The sequence below is a fragment of the Athene cunicularia genome (genome assembly GCF_003259725.1).
Source record: "Athene cunicularia isolate RWA chromosome 3 unlocalized genomic scaffold, athCun1 chr3_part1, whole genome shotgun sequence".
NCBI classification, from domain to species: Eukaryota; Metazoa; Chordata; class Aves; order Strigiformes; family Strigidae; genus Athene; species Athene cunicularia.
The window spans coordinates 3,555,477-3,569,646 of record NW_020799097.1 but is presented as its reverse complement, the minus strand read 5'-3'; the positions used below and the strand labels follow the sequence as shown (position 1 = coordinate 3,569,646).

The 14,170-nt window shown below is 50.8% G+C and overlaps 1 protein-coding gene across 1 annotated transcript; it reads right to left on the bottom strand.

The window, feature by feature from the left end:
• Positions 1-2,070: 2,070 nt before the first annotated feature.
• On the bottom strand, positions 2,071-7,049 carry NEIL2 (nei like DNA glycosylase 2). Its single transcript, XM_026845717.1, has 5 exons — positions 6,970-7,049; positions 5,878-6,064; positions 4,457-4,782; positions 2,863-3,059; positions 2,071-2,387 (listed from the first exon to the last, which is right to left on the bottom strand). The coding sequence occupies exons 2-5, from the start codon at positions 6,013-6,015 to the stop codon at positions 2,071-2,073; spliced, it is 978 nt and encodes a 325-aa protein (XP_026701518.1). The 5' UTR covers positions 6,016-6,064; positions 6,970-7,049.
• Positions 7,050-14,170: the final 7,121 nt, after the last annotated feature.

Sequence of the window (14,170 nt, the reverse complement as noted above, 5' to 3'; positions counted from 1 at the left end):
CAGAAAGCATCGAGCCGGTGGCACCGGCTTCGTGCTGGGCCCGGACCTACCGAGCGCTGGAGCGGGTGTAACGCTCCGGTGTAACACACCGGTCCCGTGCAACGCGTGGAAAAGCCTGAAGCCAGGGCAAAGCACCGCGCCCCGTGCACCGAGCCCGCTCAAAGCCGCGCCGGGGCTGCCCACCGGTAACACCGGGCCGGGGCTGCCCGCGGCGACCGCGCAACGCTCACCCGTGGCAACGCCGCAGGGACATGACAGCTCACCCCCATCCTCCTCCTCCTCCTCGCCCTCACACCACCGCGGCGGCGCACCCCCCCCTCCCCGGGCACCGCCCGATCGACGGAGATAGCGAAGCGCATCCCGCCCTGTCAGCGCATCCCGCCGCGCTCATCCCCCCAACGCCGCCGAGCCCCCCCGCTCCGCAGCCCCTTCCCTCCTCAGGCAGCCCCGGCTGCAGCCGCCTCCACGCGAGGCGGGTTTTTTGTTCGCTCGGTTTGCGTCACCTTCAGTGTTGTCCCCACGGTGTCGCTGCTCTGGGTCACCCGTCGCTCAGCGGGATCATCCCAACCTGCCCAGAGTCAGGACAGGAGGCCTCGCCCTCAACCCTGGCGCTCTGCCTTGGGCCCAGCTGCCGCCTCACCCCTCGAGGTGTGAGGGTCAGCTCTTGGGGTGCTTTAGGAGGGTCCCTGAAAACACCACCCCGCATTCTCAGGCCTTTGCAAACACCCCGCGGGACACGCTCGGAAGCGGCATGATCCATCTTCGGCAGCACAGCCCCATTAATTGGATTATTCAACCCCATAACCTGCAGCCACTCAAGGGCATCACAGGTGACAGGGGAGCGGCTGTGTTTGGGAAGCAGCCTGCCACTGAGGTCTAACTCCAGCATTCCCAGTTGATTTGCAATCCACCTTTAAACCCATTCCCATGAGAAGAGTTTTCCTAGTGAGCCGCTCTTGCACAGCTGAGGAAAGCTGCCGGTACCATTCCTCTACAGGGCAGCACCAAACACTGGTACTTGTACACCTCTGTTTTTAACCAAGAAACTACCAGAAAAGGTACGCTGAGCTTAAGCTGAACACCACCAGTTCTAACTCTAGTTTTTATTTTTAATTCAACAATCTATTGTTAAAGTAAACCCAGATCCAGGGAGAGAGGACAGCAACAGCTTCTGCCTGCTGCATAGACACAGAGCTCAAAGGACAGACCACACCATCTCTTTTTTCCAAACCTTTCTGTTTGCAAGTTACCTTGCAGATCATGTATTTTATGCAACCCCTGTCACAAACATTGTTAGAGATGCCCCAGATCTGTCAGGCTTGTGATCCCGGTTGTAACTAGTGATTTGACACAGACCCTCCCTTAGGGGCCACCCCTATAATCAGTTAAAGCAGAATAGTTGTGTTCGGTTTTTTTTGTTTTACATGGAGATCTGGCAGTTTGCCATGAAACTGAAATGCGTGGAGGCGGAGATGAGGTCCACCAAGCCCTGCTGAGGTTTATTTTCTCCCCTCGGAAGGAGGCAGCCGTTCTTGTAAGAGCTGACAGAGGGAACAGCCACTCACTTTTAACCACACCTCATCCCGGCCCAAATACACAGGTACTCAGCTACAAGCAGAGGCAGGAGTATCTAACACTGAATTAGTCAGGCTGTTTAGACAGAGGGATAGATACACTCTTTTCTGCTAACTCCACCATAAACCATTGCACCCACACCAGGCTCAAGGGACAGGGGCACTTCAGACCCCAACAATCCAATCATCTGCTTGACACCCTACACTTTCCATTCACTGTAGCCCGAACAGGGGGACTAAGAGACCTCAGAACTGGTCAAGCTATTTACACTGTTGTGTCACTGTGACAAAGAGTGAAAGATACGTACAAGCACTTTCCTTTTTGTATCCAGAGGCACACAGTAGTGCAGTGACTCCTATAAGCAACGCTGAGCACTTAACTCTGCCAACTCACCGTCCCTAAGGAGCAAACTCAGCCTCAAAAAAAACAATAACGATCACCTCAGGACAACTAAGACCTAGACACCCTCCAGGAAAGGGGGAACGCAAAGCCAGGTCACTCGGTGACGAGGGAAGGATCCCCATCCCCTGACAGCACCGCAGGCTGGCACTGAGGACACCACCACGTAAGTCTTTTAAAGCCACCTGAGGGTCCAAGGGTTGCTTTCATCACTGCATGCCCGAGGGGACACTGCTTCTTCTGGTAGATCTGAGGGTGCAGCCTTTTGTCATGCAACTTGCTGTGCAGCCAGTCAGAGCTGAACTGAATGGCACAGTCAAGCAGACGCTCCAGATCTGAGAGCTCCAAGAGAGAGCCTGGTGTTAACGGATGGATCTTGGCCAGGTACAAGATCTCATTCTTAATGATGTTCCCTAGAAAGGGTGAGAAACAAGGAGACAACAAGGATATTTCTTAGCAAGATGATGCAGGCTTATGGCTCCAGTCTGTGAGTTCTGCCTCAAGGATCACATCTAGCAATGCCATTCCCCATATCAGAGATGGCAACGAGTAGCCTTACTGCTGGGACTGGACTGTGAGATGTTCTCTTCCCACTACCCTTGAAGCACACCTTCCTTTCTTCCAAAAGTACAAGCCAATCCATAGTCACCCACACCAAGAGTGTTCACTGTGCGCTGCACCACTGGGCTCACGCAGTGCACTCAAGTGTCTGAAGCCTGTGGCTACACCGTGCAAGGCTTGGCCTTAGCAAGATGGCACAGACCCTCAGCTGGATCAACCAGAAGCCATAAGGCTAAGGAGTAAAAGGCTCAGACATGCAGCTCTGGATCTGCAGATCCCACCCACCTTCCTCCCTTTCTTGCTCCACCACTATGCCCTGGAACTCACCCAGCCCTGAGAAATATCTTTGGTCTAAGAGGGTGTAGCAGATGGGGTCAGGTGAGTGGAGGGCATCCAGCGCCCGGCCACGGTGGAACTCCACAGACAGGATGTCAGAAGCAGGGTCAGCCCTTGGAGACGAGCACCAGTGCATTCGGCAGTTGTAGAAAGCAAGGAAGCCTCCGCTCTCAAAGTGCAGAACCAGTCTGGGAGAAGCAAAGAAGTTGAAATCTCTCAGCAGAAACATCCCTGAACCATTTGTTGTATTCCGCTCTGCCTGAAGGAACTTGCACAGAAAGAGACAGCAGTGAAAAGCTACTGGAAAGTGAGAAAAGAGCCTGTACATGCCATAAGCTTAGGGAGAAGCGCACACTGAGGCATCAGCCCTCACACGTGTCTAATTCTCATGACAGGGAGACATCTCGAAGTACCAGTCTCCCAGGCCTCCCCAGGCAGGAGGGCTGCCACAGTTCAAGTGGGAATCAAAGGCTGTACCCTCTTCTAGCTACTCCTTCCCTGCAGCTTATCACTACACTTGCTTGTGCACACAGGGTCACAGCAGGCACTGCAACGCACCAGGCCACCCTCTCAATGCCAGGTAGTCTCTTCAATGATCACAACCAAGTTTCTTGGCTGAAAAGTCACACAACTTGTGGACAATTGTTCATTCTACTGCCCCTTGGGTCCCTAGCCGAGCAACAACAGGCCAGGAGATGTATCAGCATCTTAGCTCTCCCCAGCAGGCAAGTCAGATGACCAAGAGCTCCAGCAGCAGGGGCCACAAACCAGAGAAACCGATGTGGAAAGGAGCACGCAAATCTGACTGGCTAAAACTACTCGAATAAAAATAATGTAATCACGGAATGGGTTGGAAGGGACCTTAAAGATCATCAAGTTCCACCCCCCCTGCCTTAGGCGGGGACACCAAAATCCATCAGAAGGATTTATTCCTTCCTTCTTCAAAAAGGGACATCCTTCAAAAGACTTCAGGATGGGGGGGGCGAGGAGTGTGTCCCCAACAAGTGCACCCTGTACGCAGGGGCCACACCCACCTTGTGCATTATTAACCACTAAGGCGACAAAGCTCAGAAGAGCAGTCCACAGTCTCTTCCAGTATCTACCCCTTGTTCAGTACACTTCCAGTGGGACTTAGGTCACAGACTGTAGCCTGTGTTTTCAATGTTTTGCTGCCTTTAGCAGCATCACTTCAGCCTGTGATTCCAGCTGCCCTAGATGTATGCTATTTATCCAAGACTTTTTTTAAACATGTAATTGGGAGAAACAGGCATTTTCAGGACACGATTCAGTTTGGCATCCTAAAAGTTCTCTCTCTGAATTAAAAAAAAAAAAAAATTGTAATTGAGCTGGTACTATGATCCCCAGGCTGACAGGCAACACATATCCCACAAGTGCACTGTGGATTCCCTGGTTGAACACACTCCATACCCACTCACACCATCTCTCATGCCTACTTATCTTAAGAATCATCAGAGAAAAGACAGGGCTAACAGAATCCCCACACAGTTTAACTGGAGTCAGAAAAGCCTCTCCAGAATGAGAGGCAGGGAGAGAAGGCAGAGTCTGTGAGGACTCCCCTAAATACCTGGGTACAGGGTCCTTCCAGTCACCCCTCTTATTGGCTTTGTTCGCTCTTGAGAACTCATTTGCCCGAACGCTGCCAAACAAGCCAAAGTGGAAGCACAACCAGTTGCTTGGACAATCTGCTGCATCTGTGCCTTCAGATCCTGAGTGCTGGAGTTGCAGCTCCTCATCTTGGGGATGCGTCTGTGGAGCACAAACCTGTTTGTGCCCTCCCTGGGCAGAACTTGCCCCACTATCAGTCTCTCTTTGCAGCGCTGCCTCTTCTGCAGTTGGTCCTAAGGGACCTTCAGCTGCCACAAAAGCCAGGTACAAGTTCTTCCCATGAACCTGAGAAAAGAGGTGGGATGTACTGAGGATCTACATAACCTCTGGCTGTTTCCATACCAAGTGACTGTTTTCTATAGCCTCTTTTGGCTAGAAAGCACATCACCCCACCCTGAACATGGGATTCATTACCACCTGAGTCATTCCCATCAGAGCTGCAGTCATCCTCTCAGCATCCCTTCTTTGGCTGTATGAAGCACAAGGTGTTCAGGTGCCACTTCAGTGTGAAGCCCTCCCAGAGGCTCCTATCAGGCCAAGGAGACACACCAGGACAGGCACTCGGGGTTTCAAAGTCTGTCATCGTGCTTCTCATTCATCTCCCCATTTTGTGCTGGCCTCACATGGCTGAGGTGACCTACTTCAAGGGTGGCTCTGAAGCCACAGGCTAGCCACAAGTGACAATTGAGCAGCTCACATCTATACCCCCAGCTGAGACTATCATGTAATCAGAGATGAGGCTGCACTAGCATTTGGCCAGTCCAGTCCAAATCATCATCTGAAGGAGGTCAGGCAAGTGAAGCCCCTAGTAGGACTGACCCAGTGTAGCTCTCTCAAGTGCCCAGCATAGACATTTATTTTAACCTAGCCAGGTGAAACCCTGCCCTCTGGTATAAGGGAAGCAACTGTGCAAGTTCACAGCTGAGGGAAACAAGGCCGCTACTTCTGACATCCATACACTAAAAAAAAGGAAAAAAAAAACCACACCACACCCACACCACTCATCTTCTTCAAACAGCCCATCACTAACACCAGCTCCTCATCCCTCGAGAGGCAAGAACCAGTGCATTAGCATCACTGACTCAAAACTGCAAATAATTCTGGGCATTTCTGTGTCTATCCACATCCCTACAACAGCCTCTCCCCACAGTAACCCTGATCCCAAACTTTGCAACACAGACCGGTACTCCAAAATGGTCATTCACATCTCTTTGGCCACGTGCACCTATTTTGTGGCTACAGACAAAGCCAATGGTCCACCTCAAACACAAGCTTGGTGTTGTTCTCAGGTTATGCACCTCCCGTGACCCCGATGCAGGACAATGGTGGTTTGCCTCAGACTTGTCTCAGACCAATAAGTTCATCTTTAGTACAGCTCACCTGGGAGTCCTGGAGCCTCAGGGCATTGAGGGCATTCACACTGATCTTCCGGCTGCTTCCCCCCACCTTGGCCACCACTTGTCCCACAAAAGGGGAGGTCAGCAGCTGGAACTTCCTTAAGGATGGGCCCTCCGGCATCTCCAGCAGGTGTCAAGGAAACCGGCAGGTCCTTCTCACACTTGGTTCCCTAGACTTGAAGGAAAGTTGCAACTCAAATACACAAAACAAGTCAGAAGCTGAGCTCACCACAATCTCCTCACCCCTGTTTTCCTCCTCAAGTCCCTGCCGCAAAGTCTGTGAATAAAAAGATGTTCCTTGCAGTCTCAGAGAGGTAGGGCAATTTCCATCCTTGGGGATATTCATAATTCAATCAAATAAGGCCCTGAGCAACCTGCTCTAGTGGTAGCTTTTGACCCACAAGCAGGAATTTGGCCTGGGGATCTCCAGAAGTTCTTTCCTACCACAGGAGTCACAGAGGACCTTAAATTAGACTGTTTAGCATCTCTCTCCTCACCAGGAACAAGAGCTCACTTAACTCCAACTGTTCCCTCAGTTACAGCCTTGATGCCCGGTACAAAGGAGGAGTGTAACCTTACATAGATACTGATGTACCAGCACAAGTCAGTGAGCTGTCCTTTTCCTGATACAGCTGCCGTGACAAGCGCTGCTCCCGTATCAGCACTGGAGTTCGCACATTCCCTTGCTTTACCAGCTGCTTGCCTCACTGACTACAGTGGAATGGAGCTGGTTAGAGACCATTCATACTCTCTACTAGCAGCATCTGGCATCAGAAGACTCTGGATGAGGGAGAGATAAAGTAACACCATCCTACAGCACCCTACAGCTCCCTCTAGGAAATCACACCAGTACCCGAATTATTTCTGGCGTGAAACCCCAGCCACATCTCACTTGCAGTTCTTCTGAGGACTTCTGCCAGGACTAGCTGTACAAGAAAGCAGATTCCAGGACAAGAAAAGCACAGTTTGGCTTTCATCCCACAGTGCCAATTCCCCCTGCAGATGAATCCCAGAGACCAGCACTGACCAGAAGTTCAGCTTCAAGCTCCACAGCACTTGGTACAAGGTTCCCTACCCGGCACAGCTCAGAGATAGCTTGATGTGAAAATCAACAGCAATCTTGTGCACGAGGCCCCACCAGAAGAGGCATTCCCACCTCATGCTAGCATCTCAGCTTCTCGCTGTCTGGGCTAGCTCAGATACAGCAGCTTACACCTGCATCAGCCCACAGCGACTGAAACCAAAGCCTTCAGAGCCACACACTCCTGCCGCAGCAAGGGGAATCACAGAATCATCGAGGTTGGAAAAGCCCTTGAAGCTCCTCCAGTCCAACCATGAGCCTCCCCCTGACCATTCCCAACTCCACCAGATCCCTCAGCGCTGGGTCAGCCCGACTCTTCAACCCCTCCAGGGATGAGGGCTCCCCCCCTGCCCTGGGCAGCCCATTCCAACGCCCAACAGCCCCTTCTGGAAAGAAATGCTTCCTAATACACAGTCTAAACTTTCCCTGTTGTAACTTGAGTGTTGAACATCTTTGTCCACTGAAGCTTTTAGCCCAGAAGAGGCATTTAAGCCAGCAGCCACCTCCACAGGGCTGTGAGCAGCAGCGAGGTGTAGGCATACTCTCAACAGAAGCAGGCAAGGCAGGATGTCTGTAAAAACCTTTATGTGCCCCTGCACAAACCAAAGCCCTTTTGGAAGGGCTCAAGAGGAAAACATGTCAGGGAACATTACCTGGATTCAAGACGTGAATTTAAAAGTATTAACTGGCCATATAAACTAGCTTTACTAGGAGTAAAAGACTGAGCTTTATCCCTGTGTCTCCTAGAGCATGGGATAATTATTCACAGGCCTGCTCCTGTTCCACCCAAAACAGCTGCATATTGTGTTCAGACTTCAGTCAAAAGCCAGTAGTAGATCAAGAGTCAGCTAAGGAGATGCTCCTGCTGCCAAAGGCACAAGCCACGATCTGGATTCCGGGAGCAGCATTTGGCCACTGGACACAGGTCATCCAGGGGCTCTGCCCATGTCCCAGGCCCTGGGTGTATTCCTCCTGACTATCCAGGCACTGGCTTCATGTCAGGCAGCGTGGGATGAGGCCCAGGATAGCTCACACAGCCCAGACCCCAAGGAAACTCACCACCTGCAGAGCTACACAGCTCTGATCACCACAGATTCAGTTCACAATGGGCTCCTTGTGAGAGACTACAAGTGCTGAGCACTTTATAAGGTTTTAATGCACATGCTCCCCCAGCTGTAGCCACTCTGGGCAGCAGAACAATGCTCCTCTTCAGGAGCAGAGCCTGCCCTTTTCCCCCAGGGCATCAGAATGAGCAGCATCTGCTGTCTCAGGCCTCCTCCATGGACTTCCCTACTTCACCTTTTCACTCCAAACCTACTTCAGCCTCTTCCAAAACGCTTCCCCCTTCAAGGATGAAGAGGAGGATCACAAGCCCCAGCTCTCTTCAGGCCACAGCACCATCTCTCCAAGAGCATAACCACTGCACCCCAGAGCCTGTCCCAGCAAGCCACCTGAACTGGTACCACTACAGGTCTGGGGCAGGGATGGAGGCCTCCAGGAGACATCCTCCCTGTGTATGGGCTCATTCCCAGCCCCTGTGCTCCGACAAAAGCCAAACACCTGCCTAGAGACATAACAAGGACAAGGCTGCCAGGTTCATCCACCTCAACCCAGCTTTACGTGCATGCCCACACTGCCAGCTCACCCACACCTAGAGATTGCATCTGCATGCCCTGCTGTGGAGGAAGCCCCACCCTGGCTTCACACCCCTGCACAAGGCTCCTACAGGGATTTCAAGGCACAGCCCTGATCCTCCACAGACAATTGGTGGAGGTGCAGAGCTCCCCATCTTCTCACACTCAATCAAGCATCGCTTTGCAGCTCTCCAGAACAACTAAGGCCAGAGTCTCCACCCCATTCCCCCCACAGCAATGGAGGCACCCACTGCACTCCCCCCAAGCCTCACATTCCTGCATCCCACTCGCAAGCCACTGCCCTTCCCAAGCCCACCCTATGCATGTATCAAGGGAGCAGACCACGCAGCCTTTCTCCCCTACTTCATTTCCCCCTTCTGCTCCTCCATGCTTCCTCTGCCCCTAGTTCCTCTTTTAACAACCCCCCACAGCCACCTCCCACAGCATCATCACCTACCCACCCTCAACATGACTACCTACACATGAAGCTCTTCCACCCACCCACTTTTATAGGGGAGGAGGACCCTCCTGCCCAAATGGCAGGGGAGCTTCCCAGTTGGCTGGTGGGGGAGGAACAGACGGGGTTTCAAGTCTGATCACACTCACCCCACCAGTTATAACAGCATCTGGGGACTGGTTGGACTGAGAAAGAAGCTGGTCTCCCTGGGAGGAAGGTTGGGTGTTTGTGGGAGGGCTGTGCTCAGCTATCTCCACCCTCTGCAGAAACACAGCCCCTGCTGGCAAAGTGATTTTGGCTTAAGGGTGGGGTCTCAGCTGCAAGCATTTAGTCTGAATAACAGCCTACTACAAAAAAAAAACAGGTTAGTGAGCAGACCAAAGATGTAAATCATGATGGTATTAAAGTGCCCTGAGGAGCTTTTTCCCTTTCTGCTGTGCTAGAGGGATTACCTGCTGCATGGAAAACATACTGAGAGCTTTTCTGTCATTGTGTTAAAGTCATGGAATCATGGAATGGTTTGGGTTGGAAGACACCTGAAAGATCATGTAGTTCCAACCCCACTGCCATGGCAAGGACATCTTCCCCTAGACCAGATTGCTTAAAGCCTCATCCAACGTGGCCTTGAATCGCTCCCTTGCTAGTCTGTCACTTCTGGTGTTTGTCATCCTGTGTTGGCCATCCCAGTTCCTACCTACAAGAAGTCACTCCTGGCCTTGGAGACAACATTCAGTCTCCTGCAATAAGACTGCTTGGGAGTCCACAAGCCTGAGCAATTGATTTACCAATGATTTTGCCTCTCATTAGAATCTAAGGTTTATCTGGAAAAACTCCACCATGAGGGTGGTCAAACACTGGAACAGGAACGCAGAGAGACTGTAGGATTTCCATCCTTGGGGATATTAAACACTTGAGTGAGGCCCTGAGGAACCCAGTCTAGTCTCTTCTGGTTTAAATGACTCTGTAATGCTATCATGATGAGCTCCCTAGGACAGGACTGTGTCCGGAGCACCCCCTGTCGCAGGGGATAGGGCTGTAACATGGTGGCCGCCAGCTCTTTCTCACCTCTGGCAGCACGCTGTGGTCGCTGTCATGTCCGCACCCTGGCTGGGCACGGACCAGCGCTCACCCCCCACCCTGTGGTGGGAAAAGGGAGGTGGGACCCCTGGTCCACAGACAAGGCCCTCAGCCAACAAAACACCTCAGTTGAGAGAAGTTTCTAGAACACTGGCCATATGTGACTGCACTTCAGATCTATAAAACGGGGCCCACAATGGAGACCCCCTTGGAGTAGTTCTCCTTGGAGCGGGTCTGTGGTCAGAAGCCCTCCCCTGGGAACTGGGATGCCACCCAAGGAAACTTCCTGAGATTGAGTGCCCTCACCCCGCTCCCTTGGTGAGTGAATACTTCAGCTGGATATCCTTGAGCGAGCGCTCGCCCCTTTGGGGGAGCGATTACATCTTCTGGGTACCCTTGAGCAAGAGGTTTCTCCTTCAGTGAGTGAATGTGCGCTCACTTTGGAGCCATCGTTCTTCTGCGTTGTCATTCTTCTGTGTCATGTAGTAATAACTTCCCCAACCAGTCCACCGAACCTACAGTTTGTTAAATGTTATCAGAGCGTTGTTTTCTTGTTGGTTTCAGCTGTGTGGATTTGGTGACAGATTCAGGTTTGTTCAAGTTTATTATCTACGTGAAGCCGCTTTGATGTACCTCCGTGACATTTTAATTGGCAGGGCGAGCAGAGTGTACCGATGGAGGGATTACTGCGGAGACAGGATTGCCACCCTTCTCCCTTGGGAATGGAGTGGGCAAAGGAGAAGTGGTGTGAGCCTGAAGCAGTTGTGGTGGGGGTGGAGAAATGTCGTGGAGATAAGCGAGATGGCACAGGGAAAGGAACGATTTGCACCATCCTGGGTGTCTGCTTGATACAAACGCAGGGCCAGCATGTAAGTATTGCCAGCAGTTGGAAAGGGATAGTTCTGAGAAGCAGTTGAAAACAGATTGTTTGGAAGTGGAGTTACAACAAGAGAGAGGTCAGACGTGTTTCTTGGAACAGAGGGTTGAGCTCACGTTAAGCCAAGTGGAAAAGCGCCCCCCACCCCATGTTGTCCAAATTCAGAAATGGATTGTGGGTACAGATCCCGGGGAATGGGATAGGGACATCTGTGGAGATTCTGAGGAGAACAATGTTAACAAGATGGAAGAGTTAGAACAGAAGGATGTGAGACCTCTTATTAAAAGGGAAGCAAGAGGGTCCACAGGGTAGAAACCCTCAAACTACCATCCGTACCGCTCCATGAATGGGACCCAAACTTAGTGACCTACAAACTAAATTCTTACATAAACCAGGTGAGACAGAAACTGAATACTTGTGGCGTGTTTCGCTTAGTGAAGGTGATCAGATATTGTTGAGTGATGATGAGGCTCAAGGGTTTGGGGGACCTGGTGTGTTTTTGAGTGACTAGTGTCATTTTGGACTGTGGGCATGGACCCCAGAGAACAAAGAGAGCCTGTTACCGTTCGGATCAGGGGATTGTTGAAGCCGGTGGAGGGGATGCAAGAGGCTGCTTGTGTACAGGCAATGTATGAGAGAGGGCAGTAGGGGATACCAACGGCTACACTGGTGGATGCTGCCCACCTTAGACCTCTTATTTTAAGGATGCCTTAAAAATACCCAGTCCCTTAGAGAGAGGATCCAAAGAGCCATAGAACGTAAGCAACAAAACCCTCAAAATCCTCTCACACATGTGCTAACTTAGGCCAAAACACCAGTTTAGTCACCCATGGGCATGAAATGGGATGGATGGCTCTAGGCAGTTGCACAGACAGGAGCGGGAGGGTCTGGCAAGCTAGTCATGAGCCTTGCCTCAGACAGCCCCCCCTCCCAACTCTTTCATAGCAGGTCGGATCAAGCTGGTGGTCTGGAGCAGAAGCACCTGTGGTGAAAGGCAAACTGTGGTGAAAGGCATAGGTGTTGGGGGTACCCCAAGCTCTGTTACACGGGCAGGCCATCGAGCACATAGAAGGCTAGTGAAACTTCTGGAGGGGAAAACCTGGAACAGGAAGGAAGTGCCAGCATGTGCACCCCACAAGATGGGAAGTGAACCCCTAATCCTTACATGTCTTTGTGAGGGGAATTAAATGAATTAAAAAACTAGAAGATGGAGTTTGGAGCCCAACCCACTTGGAAAATTCTTGTCGATGGTCTGCCACTAAAGAACATATTCCTATGGGTCCGAAGTGGGTAAGTTTAGAGGTTTGGATTGACACAGGAGGCTAAACCAGCATTTTAAACAAAGAGACAGCACATGAGTTCCGAATCAAACCATCAAGAAAAACCATCAATCTAATAGGTGTAATGGTGCAGCAGAGAGGTGTCCGTTAGCCTGAACCCAGTTTTGGCTGCTTGGAGAAAAGGATTATGTCTGTGGAAGTGGGTTTGAGCCCTTTTAAAGGAAATACTAGTATTTGATGTGCTGGCACTCAGTGCCTACCCCATTTTTTCCTGCAGGACCATTAAAGTGTGACAACCTTAAACTGCAAATAAGTGATGACAATAAAAGTAGAGACCAATTCCCACTACAGATGTACATGGGCCAGCCTGTAATGGTGAAGCTGCCCTCCGCTGGCATTGTACCCATGACTCTTGACAAAATCCAGAGACTTATACACCTGGGAAGCCCCGGATGAAAATCAAAGACCACATCGTATTAGAGTCCAGTGGATAATCCCAGACTTCTAACCCGAAAGCCCGGGACTGAGGGACTGAGGCCCCTCTTGGTGCTCTCTTACAGGACAGTGGGGAGGTGGACAACTCTGTCATTCTTACTGGTGGCAACAGCAGTCGGTGCAGACGGCTCAGACTTGGATGGCAATGTAGTGGCAAGGGTAACGGTGGGATTCATGCAGATGATAATCCTAACCTCAATAACGGTTTGTTCACCCACCCCTAGATCAGCTGAAGATCCCTTGCCAGTTTTTGTACAGGATGTCAGCATGTCGCTAGCTCTTGAATTAATGTGAACTCAGTATAACAATTATAGCTGGAGATTTCAGGGTGACAAAGCAGATGCAAGCTACACCTGTATTGGTTACAATTAGTCACCAGGCATAATAAATGCTGGCTCGGTATGGGATGATGAGTGTAATTACATTCTCCACCCAAACCACAAGGCCACAGGGTGGATCCCCAATGGCACTACACCCTGCCCTGAAGTTCTGTGGGGAACCAGCAAACGTGTTTCCCTGTGAAATGTTGATGATCACTCCCTGATATACTCCAAACCACTAAATGCCTCTTCGTGTGTCAAATATCCTGGCAGAGATAATAATGAATGCCCCAATGCGTGCAACAACTCATTCAGCTGTCCACTAAATTATGCGTGGGCCAGACACACCGATGCACCTAGCTGGTATGATGGGAAAGAGAAGACATGCCTGGCAGGAGAATCCCTGCTCTGGGTCTGCCAAACAGAAATTGGGTGCAAGGATATAGATACATCTAGATCTAGATATATATAGATATATCCTATACCCACCAGCCCAAGAGGCCTTAATGCAAGGCGGCCTATGCAGCAACACTAGCTATTCATGACCCTCCATCCAAAATTGCTACAAGAGGGGCTGTTATCACCTTCTCACCACTGTCCCAGGCTCATGCTGAACATCTTTTGTCCCCGCACTCCCTGATCTAGTGATGGGTGTGCTCTGATGGCCACCTGTACTCCTATATGCTTTGATATACCTCCATAACAAGGAGCCATCGCACCATTGCTTCTTCAGGTGCACTTCATATGTGACCCTTTACCCCCAGACTTCTCCAAGAAGCCGACGAGCGTAGTCAGAGTCAAGCAGCAGACTTCTGGTTTTATTATCATTGTTTTATTTCCATTAGTTCTAAAGGTGTAGAAGTTAAGTGGATTGGTAGCCATACTACTTCATAATAGATATTTTTTTACATCTTTAAATAATTACAGCTTGTTCAGTTGGTTGGTTTCCCTCTCCCACTTACAAATAAGTGTCTGTTTCCATGGGACCTTCCCAGATATCCTGGGAAGCTTCAAACTTTATACGTGGAGAGAAATAAAACAAAAGAAAACACCAC